Below are 27081 nucleotides of genomic sequence, written 5' to 3' on the forward strand. Positions count from 1 at the left end.
AACCCCCGTAGACCCCTTCGGGCCCGATTTTTTTTTTATGCCATGAACACACTTTGATGCATACACGGTAATGAAAGTTGTGTTAAAGTTTTATCGAAATCATATGTGTGGTTTCAAAGAAGAAGTTGAAAGTATTGGTGGACGGATGGATGGACAGACGGATGGACGACGCGCCGTCCCATAAGCTTCTCAGAACTACGTTCCAGGTGAGCTAACAACGGGGAAATACATTTATTTGAAATATTTACTTAAAGAAAGAAAAAAAACAATATATATATTTTAATCATAAAATATTTTATTTCGTTTATTTTTTTTTTGGGCGGGGGGGGGGGGGGGTTGTGCGATGGTGGTATCTTGGGTGAGAAACACCATTAACCACACACCACTACTTGACAATACCCGAACAGACACAACACTCCGCAGAGATGCACACAATCAACTATCCGTACTCGAGCTACCTGAAAGTCCTGCCAATATCCCCATCCCTTCTAATTCCAATGCATATAGGTACTTATCTAGTTCCATTTTAAACTTATCTCCTGTTTCTGCTACTCCTACCTTTCCAAGGAGACCATTCAATGCATGAACTACTCTCCGAGTGAAAGACCCCTTACCACCATAATAACTCTCCTCTTTACTCTCAGGCTTGGGCCCCTGGAAACTAGATGCAGGAGGTTCAAAGGTGTACAAATAAATTAATTTCTGGATTTTACCACCGTTTTACCCAGAGTCTATTACATCACTCTATCGAACACATTTAATTAGTGATTCGTGCCTATTGTTTGTGTCCTACATCCTTAAAAACAGTAATTTTCTTGTTTGGAATGATTTTCAATATTGTTTGAATGCCAAGTGGCAGCAGGCAGAGTAAAAATATCATCTCACTCCTCTCTGCGCATGTGCGATTGAGACCATTTCAAAGCTAAAGTTCGGTAAATCGAGAAACCTGTCATCCTATTCATGTTCCAATTTGTGGTCAAAATTCAACATTCGATTTGAGAAAAGTTGTTACTCCATCATAAACTGATCAGATGGACAAATGGACAGGCAGAAGGAAGGACGGACGAACGGATATGAACCAATTGCTGAACCACGCTTTTTGCTTCGCGTGCGCAGGGTAATAAACAAATGTCCCTTTATGACATGCTCTTGATGCAATGCATGCACAGACATGCATCAATAATGCACCCCCTGCAAGACCCTTGATCTAATCCCTAAAATATTATTCTAAAATAAATAAAGAGCATTTAACATCCATATCTCAATTATTACTCATCAGTGTAACAAATAGGAACAACAAACAAAATATCATAGGATGTATGGTTCGAGAAGTGTCCGTTTGTTCTTATTTATGCACTGTTCAACGAGTTTACAGAATTAGTTTGAAGCTTGTGGTTGGAGTCGAGGTGTACAAGGGAAGGTTATACAAGGTGAAAAAATTAACAGCTGGAGGGGGATCAGTGTGTGGGAAGGACCGCAATTTCTCCATGCAAATGTGTGTGGCATCGTGCCGCTCTGGTGAGAGGGGTATTACAAGTCATGCCAAGAAAGAGCAATCAGAGATAGCAGGCCTTCAATGTATTGTGTGGTGTATTTTGCGACAAAAATTAATGATTTTAGAGGTTTGACCGTGAATTGACCTTTGACCTTCAGGCCTCAAAAACAGTTGGTTTCCAAATTCAGAGGCACGATGCAATTGCTTTTAAATTTTCAGGTTAATCGGACGAAAACGGACTTTTCAGATGAAATTTGATGATTCTAGAAGTTTGACCGAGTTAACCTTTGTCCTTTTAACCTCAAAAGTAGTTGCGTTCCCAATTCATTGATGCACTATGCAATTGCTGTTTAATTCTCAAGTTAAAAGGATGAAAATTGATGATTTTAGAAGTTTCACCTTTAGTTGACCTTTGACCTTAAAAATAGTTGGTTTACCAATTCAGTGATCTAATATGTAAATCCTGTTAAACTTTTAAGTCAATCAGATGAAAAATGATTTGAGAAATATGACCTCAACATGACCTTTGACCTCACAATAAATAGGCTTCTCATTTGTGGCTACCTCGACAATTTGGTAAACTTTCATGACTATCAGTTTGGAATTGTGACCTGCAGGTGACTGACAAACAGACACAGAATGAAAAATCACTCAAAGAGTGACACTTGGCGAAACACAACGGCACTCGCTAGAACACATACCTCCGCCAGGCTGAACAGTTTACATTTTGTATCCCACTGATCGGTCAGATCTGAATCCAGACCTTCATCAAAATCGAATCCGTTTGTTCTCGTCACCGAACCACATCATTCACCTCGTTTTGTCACAAGTCGTCCACAACTTTTAGAGATATCATGCTTCACATAGTTTTTGGCCACATCTCTCAATGATGAAGAATCACTTGAAAATTTCTCGAATCAGGATCCGGATATGGATCATCGCCAAAATGGAATCAGTGAGTCCTTATCACACACCCCACATGTCCACCAAGTTTCGTCCAAATCCATCTATAAACTTCTCAGATATCGTGCTGTTTATTGCTTTTGGCACTATCTCTCAATAGTGAGGAATTACTTAAAATAATTCTCAGATCCAGATGCGGATTTTCACCAAAATTAAGCGTCGCTGTCCTTGGCTGGTCACCTACATACACAAAAAATTTCAGAGCGATTCCTTGAAAACTGTGGCCAAAAATTGTGTGACAAACAGACAGACCAACAGAAAAATGCTACAGACCAACATACTTGGCAAATTTTTTTTTTTGCCAACTATTAACAAAGTCGATCGACCAATGTACTTGCAAATCTTTGGTTTTGCAAGTAACAAATGGACCCACATGCAATACTCTCTGCTACCATGAGGGAAATGACCAATTCTGGAGGAATTAACCCATCCATATTTCTGGTGGAATTAACCTGTCCGTAAGAACACTGCAGTGGGACACCTATCTACATTTATATTTTTGTCTTGTTTTGGTGGAGGAAAAGTCCAATAACCAGAAACATAAAAGTGTTAAAGAACCTACAGAGCACTTGGCCTCATCTTTATAGTCGCTATAAGACCTGTGATCCTAACTTTGTGTGCTGTAAAGCACCTTGGGGTGCCCCTGTGCCACACCGCTGCGTCGACGTGTGTGGTGATCATCTCGTACCCTCCCAGGCTCCATGAATGCCTCTTCCTCCTCATCTTCCTCCAAGATATCAGAGAGGTCCGAACCCCTGCTGCTCTCTGTCATGTATCCTTCTGCTGCACCGCCAGCGTAGCATGATGTGCCATACCCCCCAACCCCGGAACCAAAGGCGTCTTTATCTGTCGTGTCATACTGTAGGTCATCGTACTCATGCGCCATTTTATAGAGTGGCACGTCGTATTCCTCTGCTGCCCGGCGTCCATAGTGGTATTCTTCTGCCACGGCATTTAGTCGTGACTTCCTGTAGCCATTAGTGTAGCACGTCTCATTGTTTTCACTCCCAGCAGGAAGGTAGTGCATCTGAGGCAAAACCGAAGGCAAGTCATGAAATTCCACTTGAGATTGATGGGTTCATGAACCCCACACAAATTTGCAAGTACTAGCTTGATACTCAATTATCTCTGAGAAAATCAAATCCTTTAGATTAACTCATATACATATTTGAAATAAAATTTTCACAACACTGTGAGACAGTACCCTCAAAAGGCACAGCGAGCCCACAGCATCGAAAATTCTGCAATTCCATAAATCTATCGAAAACACTGTCTATTGTATAAAACACATAACATTTGATAAACAGAATAGTCCGAGAAAAATTTACAGCAAGAATGAAATTTTAACGTCATTATCACTACATCGATTGGGAAGCATGTTATCATGACAAAAAGAAAACAAGTAAATTTACTTTAGAACAAAGCTTTCAAACTCAGTGTGAGCACCCACACTACATCACAACATTCAAAATCGGTGATATCTAATAATATATGTCAGTGTGTGTCAGTACGCATGCAAAGTTTCAGGCCACGAGGTTTCATGGTTTTGGAGTTATGGAGGACACGCACGCACGCACGCACGCACGCACGCACGCACGCACGCACGCACGCACGCACGCACGCACGCACGCACACACACACACACACACACACACACACACACACACACACACACACACACACACACACACACACACACACACACACACACACACACACACACACACACACGGAACGTCAAGGGAGTGCAGGAATTAAAATTGGGTGTTTGGGTTAATTAAAACACCCTTTTTGTGGATAATTAACGGCTTACCTTCATCAAAGGCTCATTCTTGGTAAACCCAACTTCAGCTCGCAGGCGTTTGATCCACCATTTTTATTCAGCTGATTAAAAATGCCTTGCCTTGGAAACATAATCTACTTTCCCAGACTAATTAAAGTACATAATCTGATTATGATATCAGATTTGAGGATCGGATCTGGTGGACTAAATAAGTGTCGAAATCTGGAGTGAAATCTGAAATAGTTCAGAAATTACTGATTCGTCACTTAGCGTATAAGTGTATTTTTTTTTTTAAGGAAGACTATGCTCCCACCTTCTCTCTATGACATTGCTGTTCTGACAATTATATTGGGTGAAGAAAAGATTAAGGACTGTGCTGAAAATGTAACTTCATTGATTGCAACAACAAAAAAAAATTTTTAAGCAGGTGAAAGCTCTCGCAGCGCTAGCAGTGGGCGTGGCGACCGGGGCTCAGTTCCCCGTGGGGAAATCCCGAGAGCTTGGAAGGCAAAATAAATTAGAGGATTAGAATGAGTAAAGTGAACTACAAGTTCATGAGAGAATTTAAAAATGTTTTCAGTGGCTACAAAGCAATGCTTCCCCACTCCATGGGAGGATGGCCGAGAGGTATGCACACTGGCTCTAAATTGTGTAGCCTGGGTTCAAATCTCAACCCAGCTTTCAACTGTCGTCCTGGTGTTTCACAGGCAGGGTGATTCATCAATGTGTGTGCTGTCCCTCACATGGATGTTAAATTGGGTGTGGCATCTGCCGGAATTAGTTGGTTGACCAAGAAAAAGAGAGAGCGGAGGGAGGGGAAGCGTCTGGATGGGTGTGGGAGCGAGGAGGGGTGTGAGAGCAAGGAGGGGTATGGGAGTGAGGAGGGTGTGGGAGTGAGGAGGGTGTGGGAGTGAGGAGGGTGTGGGAGCAAGGAGGGGTGTGGGAGTGAGGAGGGGTGGGGGAAAGGAAGGGAAGACAGTATGAGGAGAGAGGAAGGGAAGGCAGACGTGCATTGGAGCATTAATTACGATTCACACTGTCTCATCAAAATGATTCAGTGAAGAATAACAGTCAAGAAACTAAGAAGAATAACATAGAATAACAGTGAAGATGGAAACAAAATAAGGCCTGAAGTCCATTTTCTACTGGTCATACTATAAATACGTCCCAGAGACAAATATCGCCCCCGACGAATCTGGAGACAAACATCACCCTGACGCGTCCGGAAACAAATACCACCCTGACGCGTCTGAAAAGACCTCTTTCGCCTTCTCAAATCACTGCTGAACTCGGATCAAAACTCCTCGCTGCTTCAGCGGCTGCTTGCTCCTTTGCACAGATGGTCGTAGGGACTCTCCCCGCAACACAGGCCCCACGCAACATGTGCTTCCGTTTCAGCAGATGGTTCCTCCTCTGAGTCACCTGGCACCTCTAAAATGCTATGTAACGACGTCAATGTTACTCCCTCACCTCCACCTCTTTCTTCCCTTCCTTCTCCTTCCCGTTCCCCTTCTCTGCCACCTTCCCCTCTCCTTGCTCTTCTTCCTTCCTCACCCTCCCATTACTTTTCCCCCCTCCCCCTCCCCTTACTCTTTCTGCTTCTTCTTCTTGTCCTCCTCCTCCTCCTCCTCCTCCACCCCTTCCCTCCCTGGTTTGCAACCTCCAACTACTACTACTACTAGTGCCCCCCAGAATGGACATACCATCCCCATATTCTCTGAGCTACCTCAACCTTGCAGTATTTCTATTAAAGATAACAACATCGCGATCATTATAGCTAACGACACATCAAAGGATGTAACCGCTGAGTGTGCCCCTCCTGCATCTTTGGTTCTCCCTCCCGAATCAACCATAGATATTGAGCAAATGGGTGAAGGCCCTGAGGAAAATGAGGACAATGATTCAGATGGTTGTCCCTCTCTTATGTCGAGTGCTTTTGTTGAGGAGCTCCCCCCAGATAGTAGTCTTGATGATATTGCAATTTCTATTTCCAATATCTTAGATTTTTTACAAAAAAACGACTCGTAAGAAGCGAGTCGATCTTAATTATTTTTTCTCAAACTTGCGTGCTTTTGTTAAAAAGGCACAAATCATTAAGAACCTGAAAGCCGCTGCCATTTCGAGCACTTCTTGCAAGAGATTGAAAAAATACATTCTCAAAGCAAGGAAGCATTTGAAGACATAAACATTCCTTGAGCCTCCCTTTCTATCATGATTATTACAAGTCTAAATATAAACGAAGGGTGTAATCCTTTACGTAATGTTCAAAGGATGCAGTTAATGAATAATTGAGAGGTAGATATTCTTCTTTCACGAGAAGCTCGTGCATCTGCGAGTTGCATGGCAGACTGGAGGCTGAAGTTGAAAGGTCCTTGGTTTTTCAGTAACACGGCCTCCGTGAGTTTTATTGCCTTTTATATTTCTATACTTATATATCTCCTCTCTTGTTTTTAAAGAAATTATACCTGGAAATTTAGTTGCAATTGATTTTGTATATAACCATCAGCGGATACTAATTGTCAATGTTTATGCCCCAAGTGACAGCACAGTCAGGGCAACCTTCTTACCTGAATCCTTTACCTTCCTTCATCATCTTGCCCCTGATACCCGATTGTGTTTAGGTGGTGATTTTAATTGTACATTAGACCCAGTCAGAGATCGGAACAGCCCTGAACCTCATCCTGCTCATGCTTGGCCTTTGTCCACGCTTTTGTCACAATACGATTCTTGGCGATATTTGGTGACTACAGCACGGGAGCGTTCAACAATTTACTTGGTGTCGTTGTTTGTTAAATAACTTGTCGCTTGCAAGGTTTGATAAATTTTACATCAGTTTCTCTTTTTAAAACCATGCAAGTTTTAATGACATCACGCCTGCTGGTTTTTCTGATCATAATTATTAATTAAAATGCGTCTTTCTTTTCCTAGTCCTCAGAGGAACACTTCTCATTAGTCCTTTAAAACCTCTCTTTTGGATGATTCCTTTTTTAAATTATTCTTGAATAAAAATTGGCCTCAAATTCTAGAATCACGGAACGATTCACAAATCTTTGTCAATGGTGGGATTATATAAAAGCAAAAATCCGAGTCTTCTGTTAGCAATATAAGAATAACTTCACCAATGTAAAGCAAACTAGGATAAGTATTTTAAAGAAATAAATCCTTAACTTGCAAGATAACATGACAAATATTAAAAATAGCACCGCAAAGCGGGCGTAACCCCTCAGCCCCTAGACGCAAACCAATTTCAAGATGGTGGCCACAGTGAAAATCGCAGCGTGCCCATTTTGGAAAGGAACCTTCCTCTACTCAACCCTATTATACCTCGCCAGAATAAAATAAATGTGTGAAGCCATTCTCAAGTTATTGTCCGGAAACCAAATTCAAGATGGCTGCTATAGCCGCCATATTGGATATCGGATTGCGCTGAATATCGAAAGGAACCTTCCTCTAAACATCCACATTATATCACACAAAAATGAAATCAATAAGTCAAGCCGTTCTCAAGTTATTGTCCAGAAACCAAATTAAAGATGGCTGCCATAGCCGCCATATTGGATATTGGCTTGTGTTGTATATCGAAAGGAACCTTCCTCTAACCACCCCCATTATACCCCCATGAAAATAAAATCAATCTATCAAGCCGTTCTCAAGTTATTGTCTGGAAACCAAATTCAAGATGGCTGCCCTAGCCGCCATATTGGATACCGCATCGCAATGATTATCGAAAGGAACCTTCCTCAACCCAGCCCCAACACACACTGTAAAAATGGATTGAATCGGAAAAGGCGTTCTCCTCGAAATTGACGGAAACCAAAAGTTGACAGACGCCCGGACGCCCAGACAACGCCTATGACGACAATACCCCTTAGCCAATTCGGGCTGAGGGGTAATAAGGATGCACGATGCCAGCAGCTCTATGAGAAACAAGCCCTACTGAACTGTTTAAAGAAGATGCCCTCGGAGTGCGAACTCGACTTCGAGTTAAAGGTCTGTCCACTTCAGAAACTTGTTGCAAAGACTTTTTCAACTTTGAAAAAAAAACACAAAATCGAATTGATTGATGCTAAGCTTCCTTTCAAGTGATGGACAAATTATTGAAGACGATGCCCAGTCGAAGTGTTTTATTCAGGATTTTTACAAGAATGTTTTTACCACAAAGCAAAGTAATGAACGAGCAATATCTGATTTTATTCAAAATCTACCACAATGGGAAGAATCACAACAGCACTCTCTTGAGCAAGATTTTACTGAAGATGAACTTTTAATAGCTCTTAATGACCTTCACGATCACAAAGCACCTGCCTTTGATGGTTTACCTGTTGAAATTTAGAAAATATTCTGGGATTTGCTCTAGATGTTTTAGATGTTTTCTAGATTCTTGACTTCGAGATGTTTTAAAGTATAGTTTACCAGAAGGTTTATTACCACCACGTTGTCACCGTGCAGTTGTGTGCCTTATCCCGAAGAAAGGAGATCTTTTCAGAATTGGCGGCCTATTTCTCTGCTTTGTGTGGATTACAAGATCCGATCCAAGACCCTTCTAAATTGCATAAACTCTTTCTTAGCTTTCTAATACACTTCCATCAATCTTTTTGTATTTTAAATCGGTCAATTCATGAGAACATTTTATTAATTCGGGACTTGTGGGATGGATGTCTGTGCTTTTCAAACGTTTTACTTGACCAAAAGAAAGCTTCTTTTTTTTGGTAGACATTGTCAAGGCTCGTATTAGGGCTAACGCAAAGAATGTATAACAAGGGGGTCATGAGACAAGAGGGGCAGGAGAGGGAAGCACAAACAGTGGGGAACAGAGACATTAGGAGATCTGTGGAAGGGATAGGGATTGGGCGGGGAACACGGGGAATACAAGATGGACATTACAGGGACTTTCAGGAAGGAAAGCAGGGAATTTGAAGCAGGTGAGCTTGGGTGGGTTAATGGGGGTAGAAAAGATCGAGGATTTGGTCAGGGGAAGATATGAGATGGTGGTGAACAGCTCTTTTGATGACCTGGAGGGAAGAGTGAGATTGAAAAGCGTGGGAGTTTCTTCCAAAGGTGGGAAAAAGAGGAATGAAAGAGTGAAGGTGAGCAGTGTTTCTTGATTTTGGTAGGTTTATCAGAAGGGGGTTGCTGGCAGACCGTGAGCGCCCCGCATAAATATGGGGGGAGACAGATCGCAGACAGAGCCGGAGGGGGGGGGAGGGCGAGGCCAGAGAGGAGACAGAAGACAGAAAGGCCACTGAACTGCCTGCGGTGAGAGAGTGAGAGACCCAAAGACTTAGCCTCACCACGGGAGTTGCCAATGATCCGAAATGCCTTGGTTTCCACACGGTGAAGCCGAGAAAGGTGGGAGGCAGGATCACCAGCCCAGAGGGGAGAGAAGTACTCCACCAGGCTGCGGACGAAAGCTTTGTATGTGGTCAGGAGCTCAAGTGTGCCGAGGAAGGACTTTGCACGACGGAGGATTCCCAGTCGGCGACTGGTTTTGGAGGCCAGCTTGGAAATGTGGCTTTCCCAGGAAAGATCATGGCAGAAAGTGAGGCCCAAATGCTTTAATGAAAGGACTTCTTCAAGAGGATTGTTCAGAAAGTATATGGGGAGGGAGGGGGGGGTTCCAGACGGTCCTTTCGGAGAGACAAAGTGAGAGCGTCAGATTTGTCAGGATTGAAAGACATGTTCCATGTGTTGGACCAGCTTGTGATTTTAGCCAGATCTGCAGAGAGCAAAGAAGCTGCTGCTTGCCAATCTCAGGGATGAAAATGGTACGGCAGAGGGTGGAGTCATCAGCAAAGAGATAAAGAGGATTTTCCAGAGAGTAGGTGAGATCACTGATGAAAACCAGAAAAAGAAGAGAGTCGAGAATACTGCATTGAGGAACTCCAGCCTGGAAAGGAAGAGGGGACGAGAGAATTCCATTGAGGGCCACACATTGACTACGACAGTAGAGAAAGTGTGTGATCCATGAGTGGAGATTGCCTTGGATACCATAGGAAGAGAGTTTAGTGAGCAGGGTGGGGTGCCAGACCAGATTAAAAGCACGCAATATGTCTCAGGAGATGGCTCTGATCTCATGTCTGGCAGAGGACCTCAATCTATTGTTAAGAGAGCAGAAGCAGCAAGTCCAGGGTAGAGTTACGAGGTCTAAATCCAAATTTTTGATCGGAAATCAAGCCATTGGAGAATAGGAAGGATTTAATATCTGAAGCGATGATGGGTTCTATAACCTTGCAGATGATTGGGCAAAGGCTCATTGGTCTGTCGTTGCAGGGATCTGTTTTTGCACCTTTTTGTGCAGGGCAGTAATGTTAGCTGATTTCCAAGCAGATGGAAGATGAACTTCAGCAAATGAGAGGGTTTAAAATAAATTTTTTTATAAATACACTGTCGAGGCTCATGTGAGAGCTAACACACAGAATGTACAACAAGGAGAGCAGGAGACTAGAGGGGAGGGAGAGGGAAGGAAAAAAAACTGTACAAGGGAAAGGGATGGGGTGGGGTACACAGGGTAAACAAGATGGACACTACAGGGACTAGAACAGAGCGAGGGTGAGCAAGAGCAGCAGAGCAGGTTTTTAGCACACGTGTACTGATGCCGTGTGGACCGGTTGCAGAATATGGGTCGAGGTTTGACAGCAAAATCTCCACCTTGTCGAGAGAAAAGGACACAGAGTCCAGGAACAGTGGGTGTGACTGGGTAAGGTGGGTATAGAAAGTGATGGGTTTGGGACACAAGATTTAGAACAAACACAGAGTTTAGGCATTCGGCCTTTTCACGTGATGTCAGCTGTGCAGCCATTTGAGGTAAGTGAGCGGATGGAGGGGGAACATACACCAGAAACAGACTTAGCTAGATGCCACCAGGATTTGGAGGAGGGAGACAGGTTTGAGAGTTCAGACTTGAGATGAGAAATATGTTGTTTCCTGGCTCTCCTGAGGGTAGACACACACTTGATAGCTTTTGATACTATTAGTGAGAGTTTCGGCAGGGGCTGCTTGCAGCCTATGTTGATCTCTGTAAAGCGTTCGATTCAGTGAATCGGGATGTCCTTTGGGAGTTTTTTTGATTATGTCAATGTAATGGTGATTATGTCACCATGCTACTAAATGACTTGGAAAAATTATCTCCGGCATGCACAACTGTAATAAATTGCACTAAATATAAAGCTCTATGGATTGGCCATACCCCGGCTGTTGGTTTGCCTCATCTTCCCAGAGACTTGCAGTGGGAGAAGGAAGGCATCCGCTATCTCGGTGTGTACATTGGCACTGCAGCTTTTATGGCTAAGAACTGGTTAAATACAATTAACAAAATTGATAATAGACTGGAGAAGTGAAGAGGAATATTACCTACATTGTCGAACAGAGGTTGTGCCCTCATGCTAAATAACCTGTTGGCTTCCTTGTGGCACAAAATGATCGCTTTGCACCCTCCTGAAGCACTGTTGCTGACAATCCAGAAACATTTGCTTGATTTCTTCTGGGGCAGCAAACATTGGGTCAAGCCTAAATTTATTTACTTTCCATTGACAGAAGGTAACCATGGTCTCATTGACATTATCAGCCAACTGATGGCCTTTCGAGTCACCACTGCCCATCGCTTTCCTTTTTTCACATCAATGCCATGGCAACCCACTCTGAAACTATCTGATGAAAATGGGTGGCATTGCTTTATTTCAACAAGGAACTTCTTTTCAACAACTTTTTTCAAGAAATTTCAACAAGGAAAATAATAGATTATTTTCACATGAATATTTTCTTTTCTTTGCGTACTTTTATTTTTAGGTTGCCGTTAAATTCCAACAATCTTATCGAATCTACTCTTGCAAATTTTTTAATTGCCTAGGGGAAACTAGCAATTTATATAACAAGGAAAGCTAAACTTCTTGCAAACTCTGACGCTGACGACGGTGTTTTAACAGTTTTTAAGGCTCTTGCCATGGGCAGACGACTTGCAGAATTTTATTTTCACCAAAACTTAAAGATATTTAGGGCCGTTTAAGCAGAAATGGTGTTACAGGAATACATTGTGTAAAGTAGACCATAATGATCTCAATCTTTCATTTTAACTGTGTACTTGTATTATTAGCTCACCTGCAATGTCGTTCCAGGGAGCTTATGGGATGGCGCATTGTCCGTCCGTCCGTCCGTCCGTCCACAAATACTTTCAACTTCTTCTCTGAAACTACACATACGGTTTCGATGAAACTTTACCACAACGTTCATCACCCTGTATGTACCAAAGTTTGTCCATGGCATTAAAAAAAAATCGGACCCGAAGGGGGTCCATGGGGGTTGCCCCCCAAAATAGGTATTTGCTTTCTTCTCAGAAACTACACATGCAATTCTGATTAAACTTGACCACAACCTTAATCATCCATGATGTAGCAAAGTTTGTTCATGACATTAGAGAAATCAGGCTCGAAGGGGGTGTAAGGGGGGTTGCCCCCCCTCCCCAAATATGTATTTGCTTTCTTCTCCGAAACTACAAACACTATTTTGATGAAACTTGACCGCAACCTTCATCACACGTGATGTACCAAAGTTTGTTCATGCCATTAAATACATTTGGGTCTAAGGGGGTCTACTGGAGGGGTTGCCCTCCCAAAGAGATATTTGCTTTCTTCTCAGAAACTACATACACAATTCCGATGGAATTTCACCACAACCTTCATTACCCGTGATGTTCCAAAGTTTGTTCATGGCATTGAAAATATATCCATCAATATTTACTCTCTTCTCCGTGACATATTTTGTGGGTCATCCACGCCTACCAGTGGTTCCCTGGTTATCTTATCCATCCACTACCAGGTGAGCACCCAGGGGTATTGCCCCTATGTTTTTTAATCCTTCACCTTCTTTTTATAACTTGTTTTGAATGTCATGTGTAACTGTTTTCCTAAGCTTTATAAAATAAAGGTATACGAAAGTCAAAAGTCTCTCTCTATCCCTTCCTCACTCGCCCTCTCCTAATAAAGTGCCGCACTCCTTCCACACCTTCTCTCTCTCTCTCTCTCTCTCTCTCTCTCTCTCTCTCTCTCTCTCTCTCTCTCTCTCTCTCTCTCTCTCTCTCTCTCTCTCTCTCTCTCTCTCTCTCTCTCTCTCTCTCTCTCTCTCTCTCTCTCTCTCTCTCTCTCTCTCTCTCTCTCTCTCTCTCTCTCTCTCTCTCTCTCTCTCTCTCTCTCTCTCTCTCTCTCTCTCTCTCTCTCTCTCTCACATGCTCTCTCTCTTTTTCTCCCACCTCCTCCTCACTCCCTGCCCTCCTCTCTCTCTCCCCTCACCCACCTGCACTGTCCTTTTCCCGCCTCCTCTCTCTCCCCCCCTCTCCCATCTGTCTCTCTCTCCCTCCCGTATTCTCTGTCTAACCCCCCCCCCCACCCCATGGTGTCTTGGTATTCCAGTCAACGAAGCAATGGGTTGTATTTGATCGTAGTTAATAAGAGCCAAGTGCAGCCAACGCCTCATCGGCATTAGTTGGTGGATGCAATAAATCCCACAATGTCCTTAAGCGAGGAGTATGCATTATATCTTTGGCAGCCTGAACAACGAACAAATTCCTGCTGTAACCTAAAGAGGATACTGCATCAGATTCATAGCAATGCTCTCAGAAAATTATATAACCTGTAGCAATGTGCTGTACATTAAAGAATATGCAATGGCTTGAAGTTCTAAAGACAGCACCATCAGAGGGCACAGCGAGCCAACACCCTCGAAAGGCACAGTGAGCCGGGGCCCTCGGATGCGATGGTGAGCCTGTACCATCAGAAAGGACGGCGAACATGTCCTCAAAAGGTACGGTGAGTCCGCACCCTCGGAAGGCATGACAAGCATCCGCACTCAGAAGGCAAAGCAAGCCCACATCCTTGATAGGCATGACAAGCCTGCGCCTTCGGATGACACTGAGAGCCTGTGCCCTCGAATGGCACGGCGAACCCACACCCTTGAAAGGCATGACAAGCCCATGTCCTTGGGTGGGTAGGTAAACCCGCACCCTCAGATGAGACGGTGAGCACACACCCTCAGATAGAACAGTGAGGAAATGAGCGGAATGAGATGCAAAACACCGGTCAAGGCAGCGGGACGAGAAGAATGATCGAGACCCAGGATACGCTGCATACACGCTGTGGGAATTGTGGGTCACTGTGGGAGGTGTGAGTAATCTGCCCATTGTTTGTCAGGGATGTTGGCGGATGGAACGTTTCACCAGATGTACTCAGCTGGGGCGTGGGGGTAGATGTAGTGAAGCGTTTTACTTACGCAAGCATCATGCCAACATTTTACTCAGCAGGTGTCAGATGTGAAACATTTTAATTGTGCAACTTACGAGGGGAGGGGGACATCTTCGGAAGCTCGTAATAGATTATAGCGGAATGGTCGGACAAGCCGCGCAGCTCGGTTACAACGGCCTGGTGGAAGATATGTTTTGGAATTGTTATGTACGTGCCTGGTGGAGGATATGTTTTTGCGTATTGGTCAGAAAGTCAGAAAGGTTTTCAATGCCAGGATGATAAGGTGATAATATGGGGAGAGTAGGTGTAATATTGTTGTGGGCAGGGGTTCAGTGGCGATAAACGACCACCAGGAGGTGGTCAGGAGGTGACATGACCAGGAGGTGATAAACGACCACCAATCTCCACCGAACACCCCGGAATTTAGGTCGTGACTCTCGGATAAGTCCGAAAGGTTACGGGTCCCTTAGCGGACTGTGGTCGCCAATATTTTGACAGCGCGGCGTAGGGTTAATTGCCTAATTTCAATATACCTAAGTACCCATGTTGTCTACTGGGGAAAACCACACCCTCGACAGACTGTCGAACCGGGTCGCTCTAGCGACCTCGGTCCGGTGTAACCGAGCGGAATTACCAGAGTCCGTCGGTCCAAACGACAACTTACGGCACACGTCCTCCCTAATTCTCAATACGCACAGTGCTGGGTCAATGGTAGAAATGACAGGCAACGAACTGGAACATTTTACAGATATTTATTTACAATAGAGAGGGAGACACAGAGCAGAGTTATCCGAATAAAGAAATGCAATTTACAATGAACAAGGCACTTAAACAGTTTCTACTTGCAGGACGGAGCCACACACACACACACACACACACACACACACACACACACACACACACACACACACACACACACACACACACACACACACACACACACACACACACACACACACCCAAAAGAAATGGACCCCGTGGGTCTTTATTTGGTCCTCCCGCCGAGGATTATAGTTCAGCTGTGGGACCAGAGCCTGGCCGGGTACCTTCCCACCTCGTGCGGTCACACTGGACTCCAACCACCACGGTGGGACTCGAACCCACGTCCCGAAATCCATGGGCCCATGACCCTGGCTGCTCGGCCACCACCGCCACGAGGAGCCACCGCGAAGGACCGCAGACCACGACTGAGACCAAGCCACCACGCCAGACCAGAAGCAATCGGCCACAATGACTGCAGTACACTCGTCCTGACAACCACTCTACTCTTCCTTTTTTCTGGCCACTCACCTCCTGATTGGACAAGGGGTTCTCGGGCGACCAGTGGCTTCCCCTCATTGGTCGGGCCGAACACTCCATCTGGCTAAGGCGGAGCCAGCCCTGAGGTGATGAGTTTCCTGATTGGACAAGGGGTGGAGTTGGAGCTGAGGCGATGAGCGAAGAACAAAGGAGATTTGTTGGCGATGTAAAAAAACCTGACTATAAAAGAAACCCACAGCGCACACATGTAATTCCCGTTAGACATAGGGGGTGGGGCCCTGACAATAAACACCTACTTATCGAAATAACTGAACTGCGGGGACTGCTGTCTGTTTGTATGCAAATGGCTTCCAAATCCGTAACAATATATTGGGAGGATGGTCAAATCATTTTTTCATTTTCTTCCATTCATTACGTTTATGTCCCACAACTCTCATTTCCCCCCGTCTAGCCTGCGCCTTCAAAAGGCACATCAAACCTGCACCCTCACGTGGCACTGTGAGCCTGCACCCTCGCACGGAATAGCGAGCTGGCACCCTCAAAAGGTACGATGACCCTGTGCCCTTGGGTAGAGCGACAAGCCTGCATCCATTGGCGGGACAGCGAGCCCACACCCTTGGGTGGTACAGTGAGCCCACACTCTCAGATGGCAGGGCAAGCCTACACCCTCGGGTGGCATGGTGAGCCCACACCTTCAGGTGGTACCCATGCACTCTCGGATGGGATGATGGCCTGCACCCTCAAATGGGATGGTGAGCATGTGCCCTCAAATTGCACGGAGAGGCAGGATGAGCACACTCCCTTGAAAGTCATGAAGTGTCTGCACCTTCAGAAGGAATGGTGAGCATGCGCCCTCAGATGGAATGTAGAGCCAGTGCTCTCAGATGACGTGGCCAGCCTGTGCCCTCAGATGCCATGGCAAGCCCACACCTTTGGGTAGCACGGTGAGCCTGTACCATCGGATGGCACGGTGAGCCCGCAACCTTGGATGGCATGGCGAGCCTGCAACCTCGGATGGGATGGCAAGTCCACTCCCTCAAATGGGACGGCGACCCCGTATCCTCGGATGGGATGGTAAACTCATGCTCTTGGAAGGAATAGCAGGTACCCGCCCTTGGATGGGATCATCAGCTCCCTTTCCTCGAGCTCGAAGACCTCAACAAAGACCATTGGGGTCCATTTGTGTGTGTGTGTGTGTGTGTGTGTGTGTGTGTGTGTGTGTGTGTGTGTGTGTGTGTGTGTGTGTGTGTGTGTGTGTGTGTGTGTCTGTGTGTGGGCCCGTCTATAAGTGGCAACTGTTAAGTGCTTTTTGCCTTGTACATACTGCATTTCTTTATAGTCGGTTTAACTCTGCCCTTTATGTGTTCCTTTCCCTATTGTAAATAAATCCCCTGTTAAATGTATCAGCTCGTTTCTGTGTTTTCTTCATTGGTTTAACACGGTGCGTGTTGGGGAATTTAAGAAGGCCGTTGTTGCCCTAGGATGTGTGCCAGACCAAATGATTGTATCACGTTTGCACAGACTTGATGCGTAATTCTTATTGTGTGGTTCTGAACAATGAACCTCTCCAAAATTTTATGGTCTCCTCCAGACTAACCCTATTCGCAGACACTGTCAAGCACATGATTCACTCAATACCACAAGCCATAAATCACAGAGCTTTTCTATTATCACCAGTGTAGTTAGCCACTGCTGAGTTAGCAAGAGAATGAAAATGTGCTTGAACATTTTATTTTTTATGAGCAAATACCACCCATCGCCTCGCTGACGAGAATAGTCGAAGGAGGGAGGATGGAGGGGGGGCGAGTGGGGGGGAGTGAGGAGATGGAGGGGGAGCGAAGAGGGATGGGGAAAGGGAAGGCAACGTGAGGTGAGAAGAAGGGAAGGTAGACGTATAGTAGAGTGTTAATTATGATTCATACTGTCTCATCAAAATTATTCGACATAGAATAACAGTGAAGATGGAAACAAAGTACTGTCTGAAATCCATTTTCTACCGGTCATACTATAAATACTGCCCAGAGCAAAACAGCGTCCTTACATGTCTGAAGATAAACACAGTCCTGAGACAAACACTGCCAGGACACGACTGGAGATAAACACCATCCAAGACAAACACCGCCCGGACACGTTCGGAGACAAACGCCGACTGGAGACAAAGACCAACCGGACACGTCTGGAGACAAACACCACCCAGACGTGTCTGGAGCAAAGCTATCCGGAGACAAACATGGTCCGGACACTTCCGGAGACAAACTTCCATCCGGACACATCTGGAGATAAATACCATCCACACATGTCTGGAGAGAAACACCGCCTGGACATAACCACCGTCCAAACAAGAATGGCGATAACCACCATTCAGACATAACCACCGTCTGGATACATCCAGAAACAGAGACAGAGGGAGAGAGGAAGGAGGGAGGGAGAGAGAGAGGGAAAGCGAGAGAGTGAGAGTGAGAGTGAGAGAGAGAGAGAGAGAGAGAGAGAGAGAGAGAGAGAGAGAGAGAGAGAGAGAGAGAGAGAGAGAGAGAGAGAGAGAGAGAGAGAGAGAGAGAGAGAGAGAGAGAGAGAGAGAGAGAGAGAGAGAGAGAGAGAGAGGTTGGGAAGAGGGTGCTGCACTGTATTGGAAGAGGGTAGAGTGAGGATGGGACAAAGAGAGAGATGGGTGGGGGTAGGGGAGTTAGCATAAAGAATATGTTTTGCTTTATGAACACACATGGGTAGAAAAAAAATTTGTTCTGTAATTTAGGAAACACGTTGATACGGCAAACGGCTCAGAAATCGGGTGTTATAAAATACATTTTGCTTTTTAACTCACAAAGAGAATATTTGTAATAACCTTTGTCTATAATATAACCTTTGTAAAGCACAGCGAGTTATATAAAATAACCGATTTAGAATTACATGTACCTCTACCTTGTCGCAACTGTCGACTGTACGGCACTCAGCAAGTGGCTTAAGCACTCAAGCAAGCATTCCAATTAAATGATTGATAAGGAACGGCTGGCTTGGCAAGCAATTAGCAATCACTGATCTGTCATATTAAACACACATCCTGGAGATGCCCAAAATGTCCAAACTTTATCCGAATTGGACAAATGAACACTTTTTTTTAGCAGTCAAAACTGCTGCAAAGTTTGATTCTGGAGCTTATATTTTGTAATTTGGCTTAGTTTAAGAGATTCTTGAGGTTATGGCACATGCGGAAATGAAATAAAGCCACAAACACTGGCGTCTCCAGGCGTTTATAAACATTGCCATGTATCCAGCGATTCTTAGGTGTGATGAAACACGCATTTGATAATATGAGTGAGGAAAGTGGAAAAAAAAAACTTTATTGTTAATAATTCATTCCGAATCAAGGATGGTATTTTCCGAGTCGAGGCGTGGTTGAGCAGGCCAAATAAAATGGCGAATATCCCAGCGAGGTAACCCAGGATGCGCCTTCAGACCCCCATCGAGAGTGAGGTGGCCAGAGATTCGCCTGATAAAGAATACAATTAAATAAGGCCGTAATTATCTTTAAGAGCGGTGTTTCAATTAACACTGACACACACTGACACTTATTAGTATCGATAAAATATCTCGGCTCACGGAAGCAAGACATGACTGAGGCAACACTGACTGACAAGTGGACCAATGAAGAAATGACAAGTGAATGAATGCATATGCAAAGATGGGAGAGAGAGGATAAGAGGCAACATTAACATGCAAATTTGAGGGTTGGGTTTGTTTGGTAGGGTTAATGTGGGGAGAAAAGATAACAGGTAGAGATGGAGGATGACATGAGAAGGTCGTGTTCTGCTAACTTTAAGGCCGAGAGCGAAGTGTAGAATTCGTGAGTCTCTGGAAAGTGGTTCCAGAAACAAGGGATATGAAAAGCAAAAGAGTGGAGAAAAGCAATTCCACAAAATGGAATAAAACGGAAAAAAAAAAATTTAATGTGAAGTAGCATTCCGGTCATTATTATCACCAACAGATGTGTGAAATAATCTGACTTTTTCCATTTTTCCCTCCACAATGCACCAATGTTTCTCAAAGATGTTAAACAATGCTATATCAAGAAAGCACTCCTGATACCCTCAGGTATGATATAAAAGCTGAATCTTAATGTAAATTTCAAACAATAGATTAATTTTTCACTGAAAACCTTCTTCAAAAGTATTTCTCATATGGAAGAAGGACGTATTTTTATCACAACTATGACAGCTGCCTTTAAGCTACCAATGAGTGTATTTATGTGCTGATGAAGTGAGTGCACAATGAACAAACATAAAACAAATGATTCTCTGGGCCGTTGAGCCGTGACTGCACCTCTCGTGATGGTTCTTTTAAGAAGTCATCGACAGAAGTCCCACTTTGTCGTAATGGTGGGTGGTCATAATGCTCTTCCTCGTCTTCAGAGTTCATTTCCCCCTCCTCCTCTTCTTCCTCCCTGTCCTCCTCAAGCCTTCTCTCTGCACTACCTGCTTCAAATGGGATGGTCTCTCTCTGGATAGAGAAAATGAGTAATAAAGATTAATATTTATGTGCAAAACTGATTGATTTTCATACATGGACGTTGGACGATCAGACTTTTACTGGCTAATCAAATCATTCCAAGATCCCACTCCTATGTCATTCGTTAAAGGAAACTGAAGAGGCTATTAAACCAAATAATGCCAGTGTCACATCTACTTACCTATTATTAAATCTTTATATTCACTTAACTTTAAATATTTTTCTTTCTGAGTTAAATTGGGCCTACTGGTGATAGTCAAGTGTGCTTCCCCCTGTGTTTTTGCCTTGTTTTCGATCCTTTTGTCCCAGCTGTCACTTCTGATCTCTCAGCTCAATTCTTCCCCCCCCCCCTCCATCAAAAATACAAACAACATATCTTTTTCTTCACGAGGGAAAAGAACCCCCCCGCCAAAAAAAAACACAACAACCAACAACAACAACAACTTCGGGGAAAAAATCCAAACTTTTATCTCAGTGTTCGGTTACTCATTTCCCTATCGCTTCTTTTCATTATCCCCAAATTGAATCGTCACTAAATAAAACGTTTTTCTTCCTTAAAAGCACTTCATAACATTATAAAAAATGAATGAATGACTTCATAACACAAAACAAAACCTTCCAAAATGAATTTTCAAATGCCTTAATCTGATTTTTACTCCATCAGGAACAAACCATTCATTCTTCTTCATCAAAATCTCTTCCTTTTCTCGTTGACAAGACTTATTTCCCAAAACCTCTTCACTCCTAAACGTTTAGTTCATCCAGCCACTTCTTTCACTTTCAGCCAAATTTCCTTCCACGTCTTCAACCAAAAACATTCTCACCACCACCCCATCCATGAAGTATGTCGCAGGTTTTTCAGTCTGAGAATCCTGAAGCATCAAATCTCTCCAAATCAGTACCACCCCCCCTCCCCTAATCTGCTTCCCCATCGTCCTGCCCCTTCTCAGCTCCCACCTTGTCCTGTCCCCTCTCTGCTCTCCCCCCCCGCTCCAAGCTTTGCCCCTGCCCCACCCCTCTCGGCTTCACCCCCTACCCACACCCTCCCGGCTTCCCCTCACCCAACTCTTTCCTTGCTCCTTTCCATATCCCCATGTCCTACCAGCAGATCCTCCCCACGGTTCCTAACTATGTGGACCTCAAACATCTGAGGCCTCCACTCCAATCTGACAGATCTCTCAATCCAGGCCACTGCCGATAAACCAGACATCATCTGTTTAACAGAGTCCTTCTTCCCACAGGACATCCCTGACTCTTTCGTGTCTCTCTGTAGCTATTGTCTCCTCCAGTTTGATTGACCTGACCCCAGTCCTGGTGACAGAGTTGGACTGTACATCCACAATTCCATTTCTCACTCTCCATGTACTATTCTTACACCTCCCAAACCTCAGGAGTAACTCTGACTGCAACTTCCCATCCGCTCCTACCTCACCTCATGTTTGTCTGTGTGTTGTAACATCTCAGATGACAAGGACAAACTCTTAACCACTTATCCCAACTATCTCTTCCTCATATGTGGTCATTTAAATTGTCACAATGCTCATTCGCTAGGTGTTGATACCTCTCTCACCAGCCATGGCACTTCAGCAAATGACTTCTGTGACTCCATGGGACTGACTCAATCTGTAAACATTCCAAGCCAGATTTCTCCAAATGGTAAATCCTCCCTTCTGAACTTTGCGATTGCTAACTTTCCCACAAATATCTCCTCCTCTTCCTCTGCTCCAATTGGTTCATCTGATCATATGCTTGTGAAAGTCAACATCTCTCTGCATATTCTCAGAGAACAGCCTCAACACCAGTGAATCTGGAATTTCACTCAGGCATATTGGCAAAGAATGCAAGCAGCCATCTCTCTTCAGAAATGGTCTCCCATATCTACTACCCCTGATGTTAACTCAGCACGGAAATTCTTCCACAGAAACCTGGTTTCTCTTCTGCACAGATTCATCAAATCTTGTCTTAAGTTATCTTTCTGAAGATCTTAGTACCTTTGGTACTCTGAATCCTGTGGTGAGGCATTTGCCTGAAAACAACTTGAATTCTTCTCCTGGAGGACAAATCCAACCGAAGCAACCTCAAATCGTTCCACAAAGCCCTCAGCATGTGTGTGTCGCTCCTCTCAGGAGAGCCAGAAAACAATATCTGTCCAACCTCAATTATGAACTTTCAACTTGTCTCCCTCCTCTAAAACCTGCTGGTGCCTTGTCAGGGCTGTATCTGGTGTGTTCCCCCCTTCCATCATTTCCCTCACTTCAAATGGCATCACAGACGACTCCGCTTGTGAAAAGGCGAAATGCCTCAAGACTGTGTTTCCTTCAAAATCCCGTGTCCATAACCTCTCTCTCTCTCTGTACCCACCCTTCTCATTCACACCTAATTGCTCCTGTATTCTGTGTCTTTTGTATCTGAGAAGGTGGAGAAGTTTCTGGCAACCCTCGACTCTGACACTGCAACTGGACCGGACGGCATCAGCTCACGTGTCCTAAAAACCTGCTCTGCTGCTATTGCACTTCCTCTCTCTGCTCTTTTCACCCTGCCATTTACAATAGGTCATCTTCCATCTGCTTGGAAATCACCCAACATCACCGCATTACATAAAAAGGTGCAAGAACGGATCTCCTTAACTACTGGTCAATTGGATTACTATCATCAGCAAGGTCATGGAATCCATCATCACAGCTGAGATAAAATCATTCCTGTTCTCCAATGCCCACATCTCAGATCATCAATTTGACTTCAGACCAAGTCACTCTTCCTTGGACATGCTGTTTCGACTCTTCCACCAATGGATGGACACCCTCAATATCAGACATGAAATCGTAGGACAATCTCTCTGGTCATATCTTGAGCTTTCAATACAGTCTGGCATCCCACCATGTTCTCCAAACTATCTGCCTATGCCCTATGGATCCAAGGCTAACACCACTCTCGGATCACTGACTTCCTTCACTCTCGTAGCCATTGTGTAGCTGTCAACGGAATCCTTTCTTTTCCTTTCCCTGCCAAGGCTGGAGTGGAGTGAAGAGCAAGTACACTGAACAGATCAGAACATAACAGGACAAAAAGGAACAGGAGAAAGAGAGAGAAAGACACAGAGAAAGAGAGAGAAAGACACAGAGAAAGAGAGAGAAAGACACAGAGAAAGAGAGAGAAAGACACAGAGAAAGAGAGAGAAAGACACAGAGAAAGAGAGAGAAAGACACAGAGAAAGAGAGAGAAAGACACAGAGAAAGAGAGAGAAAGACACAGAGAAAGAGAGAGAAAGACACAGAGAAAGAGAGAGAAAGACACAGAGAAAGAGAGAGAAAGACACAGAGAAAGAGAGAGAAAGACACAGAGAAAGAGAGAGAAAGACACAGAGAAAGAGAGAGAAAGACACAGAGAAAGAGAGAGAAAGACACAGAGAAAGAGAGAGAAAGACACAGAGAAAGAGAGAGAAAGACACAGAGAAAGAGAGAGAAAGACACAGAGAAAGAGAGAGAAAGACACAGAGAAAGAGAGAGAAAGACACAGAGAAAGAGAGAGAAAGAGACAGAGAAAGAGAGAGAAAGACACAGAGAAAGAGAGAGAAAGACACAGAGAAAGAGAGAGAAAGACACAGAGAAAGAGAGAGAAAGACACAGAGAAAGAGAGAGAAAGACACAGAGAAAGACACAGAGAAAGACACAGAGAAAGAGATAGAAAGACACAGAGAAAGAGAGAGAAAGACACAGAGAAAGAGAGAGAAAGACACAGAGAAAGAGAGAGAAAGACACAGAGAAAGAGAGAGAAAGACACAGAGAAAGAGAGAGAAAGACACAGAGAAAGAGAGAGAAAGACACAGAGAGAGAAAGAAAGACACAGAGAGAGAAAGAAAGACACAGAGAGAGAAAGAAAGACACAGAGAGAGAAAGAAAGACACAGAGAGAGAAAGAAAGACACAGAGAGAGAAAGAAAGACACAGAGAGAGAAAGAAAGACACAGAGAGAGAAAGAAAGACACAGAGAGAGAAAGAAAGACACAGAGAGAGAAAGAAAGACACAGAGAGAGAAAGAAAGACACAGAGAGAGAAAGAAAGACACAGAGAGAGAAAGACACAGAGAGAGAAAGACACAGAGAGAGAAAGACACAGAGAGAGAAAGACACAGAGAGGGAAAGAGACAGAGAAAGAGAAAGAGAAAGAGAAAGAGAAAGAGAAAGAGAAAGAGAAAGAGAAAGAGAAAGAGAAAGAGAAAGAGAAAGAGAAAGAGAAAGAGAAAGAGAAAGAGAAAGAGAAAGAGAAAGAGAAAGAGAAAGAGAAAGAGAAAGAGAAAGAGAAAGAGAAAGAGAGAGAGAGGGAGAGAGAGAGAGAGAGAGAGAGAGAGAGAGAGAGAGAGAGAGAGAGAGAGAGAGAGAGAGAGAGAGAGAGACGGCGAGAGAGAGAGAGACGGCGAGAGAGAGAGAAACAGCAGAGTTGAAGGTCAATATAGAAGGAGACTTGGACAAACAATGGGTGTGGGATGGAATGGGGGGGGGGGGGAGGCAGGAGAGGACACATGAGTTTGACAAGATGGAGAGAGAAGGAAACCCCAAGGGATTAAAACTGAAAATTTTGAAGGAGAGGTTGGGTGAACAGGTATATTGAAGATGTGGAGGGAAGAATGAGATTGAAGATGTGGAAGCTGGTTCCACAGGCAGGAAAAAGGAGGAACAAAGGAGGGAAGGTGAGCAGTGATCCTGAAATTTAGGTAGTTTCACCAGAAGGGGATTGATGGTGGATTGTGTGACCCCTGCAGAAACCTGGGGGGAAGGGGTGGGGGGGAGCATAGAAAGAGCAGAGGGTGCATGACCAGAAAGGAGGCAGTAGAAGACAGAAGAACCTGGGACCTGCCTGCAAAGGTTTTGTGATAGGCCCATAGACTTACCTTCATCAAGGAAGATTCCAAAAATCATAAAGGCCTTGATTTCCATGGCATCAAGCTGAGAAAGATACAAGGCAGGGGGTTCAGCCCAGAGGGGAGAGTAGTATTGGATGAACTGTGGATGCGGATGCTGTGGATGATGAAGCTGCGGATGAACTGCTTTACCCCTACAAAGCTTTCACCTGGAAGATGCGGATGAAAGCCTTGGAGGTGGATAGTTCAGGTGTGCCAAAGAAGGACTTTGAATGATGGAGGATGCCCAGTTGGTGGCTGGCCCTGGAGGCCCACTTTGAAATGTGGCTTGCCTAAAAAAGATCATGGCTGATAATGAGACCCATGAATTTGAATGACTGAACTTCCTCAAGAGTATTGTTAAGAAAGTAGACAGGAAGGTTTGCCAGATGGTCCTTTCAGAGAGAGAAAGTGAGAGTGAGATTAACCAGGATTGAAAGACATATTCCAAGTGTTTGACCAGCTTGTAATTTTTTTCAAGGTCTGAAGACAGGGAAGAGGCTGCAACCTGCCTGTCTGAAGGATGAGTGATGTCATGGCAGAGGGTTTAGTCATCAGAAAATTGATAAGGAGGATTTTTTAGAAAGTCAGAGAGATCATTGATGAAGATCAGGAATAGAACTGGGTCCAGAACACTGCCTGGGGACACTCCAGCCTTGACAGTGAGAGGAGATGAAAGGATTCCGTTGCAAGCCACATGATGACGACGAGGATAGAGCAAGTCAGTGAGCCAAATGTAGTGTTGGCCTTTGATACCACAGGCAGAGAGTTTGGAGAGCAAGGCAAGATGCCAGAATGTATCAAAAGCACAAGATATGTCCAGAGAGACGGCCCTGATCTCATGTCTCACAATGAGGGCCTCCATCGTTTGGAGAGTAGAAGTAGCATGTCCAAGGTTGAGTGACCTGGTCTAACACCAAATTGGTGATCTGAGATGAGGTTGATGGAGAAAAGGAAGGATTTCAAATCAACTGCAATGATGTATTCCATGACCTTGTTGATGATTGGAAGTAAGCTGATATGTCTGTAGTCTGTAGTGTAGGGGATCAGTTTTTGCACCTTTTTTATGTTGTACAGTGATGGTGGCAGATTTCCAAGCAGATGGAAGATGACCGAGCGCAAATAATAGGGTGAAATGGGCAGAGAGAGAGAGAGAGCACGTGCAAGAGCAGCAGGATTTTAGGACCTGTGAGCCGATGCCATCCGGTCCCGTAGCACAGTCAGAGTCAAAGGTTGAAAGAACCTTCTCCACCTTCTCATGTGAATAAAACATTACAAATTACAGGAGGAAGAGGAGATTGGGACCATTCTCTGTGCAGAGTATTGGTGCTGCCAAAGCAGTCTCCTTGGCTATTGGGCACAATCCTGGACGGGTCGCCACTCCGACACAGGATACCAGCATGCTGGCACTCGTTTTGCCGACCACAGAAGGATGACAGGCCGAGTTAACCCCACCTGGTATTAATTCAACAGCTGAGCGGGATTTGAACTCAAGACCCAAGGATCCCAAGCACACCACTCGAGCCATTAAGCCAACGCCAGGCATAAATTACAGGGGATAAACACATATTTTGTTCATGGACATGCTATCACCATACACCTTTATTTTATAAGGGGAGAGTATCCTTCAACAACAACGGAATAGTACGGCACTCAGTAGCGTGCATATACCTTCGCCAGGCTGAACAGTCTTGGTTCAGTTCTGGATCTAAAGCTGAACCAAAAACCTAAAAGACTTGCTTTTATCATCTAATCAACTCATCTAGCAAGTTCTGTCTTAATCCGTCCATGACTTTTTGAGATATCGTGCGAAATATCGTTTTAGCCTGATCACTACATGATGAAAAATCACCATTGTGTCACTGCATGAGTGACACTTTCACCAAGTGTCACTCATGGAGTGACATGGCGAAACTGAACGGCACTCGGTTGAGTGCATACCTCCACGAGGCA

General features: G+C 44.4%; 1 protein-coding gene across 16 annotated transcripts in view; it reads right to left on the reverse strand.

Annotated features, from left to right (window-relative positions):
- Positions 1 to 27081, reverse strand: part of RIMBP2 (RIMS binding protein 2) — a 354432-nt gene that overhangs the window by 114514 nt on the left and 212837 nt on the right. For 12 of the 16 annotated variants that reach the window (XR_015057048.1, XM_085876872.1, XM_085876874.1 and 9 more), the window contains 2 exons: positions 20048 to 20224; positions 3090 to 3485 (listed from right to left, as the gene is read on the reverse strand). Coding sequence is in view for 15 of the 16 variants with exons in the window: in XM_085876872.1 (XP_085732998.1) it covers positions 3090 to 3485; positions 20048 to 20224 (573 nt within the window). In the remaining variant the exon portion in view is untranslated. The remainder of the gene's footprint in view (positions 1 to 3089; positions 3486 to 20047; positions 20225 to 27081) is intronic. The other 4 variants (XM_085876876.1, XM_085876873.1, XM_085876878.1 and 1 more) reach the window with 2 other exon arrangements.

This window comes from Eptatretus burgeri, chromosome 4, assembly GCF_056783735.1.
Source record: "Eptatretus burgeri isolate ZD-2024b chromosome 4, Ebu_testis_v1, whole genome shotgun sequence".
NCBI lineage: Eukaryota > Metazoa > Chordata > Myxini > Myxiniformes > Myxinidae > Eptatretus > Eptatretus burgeri.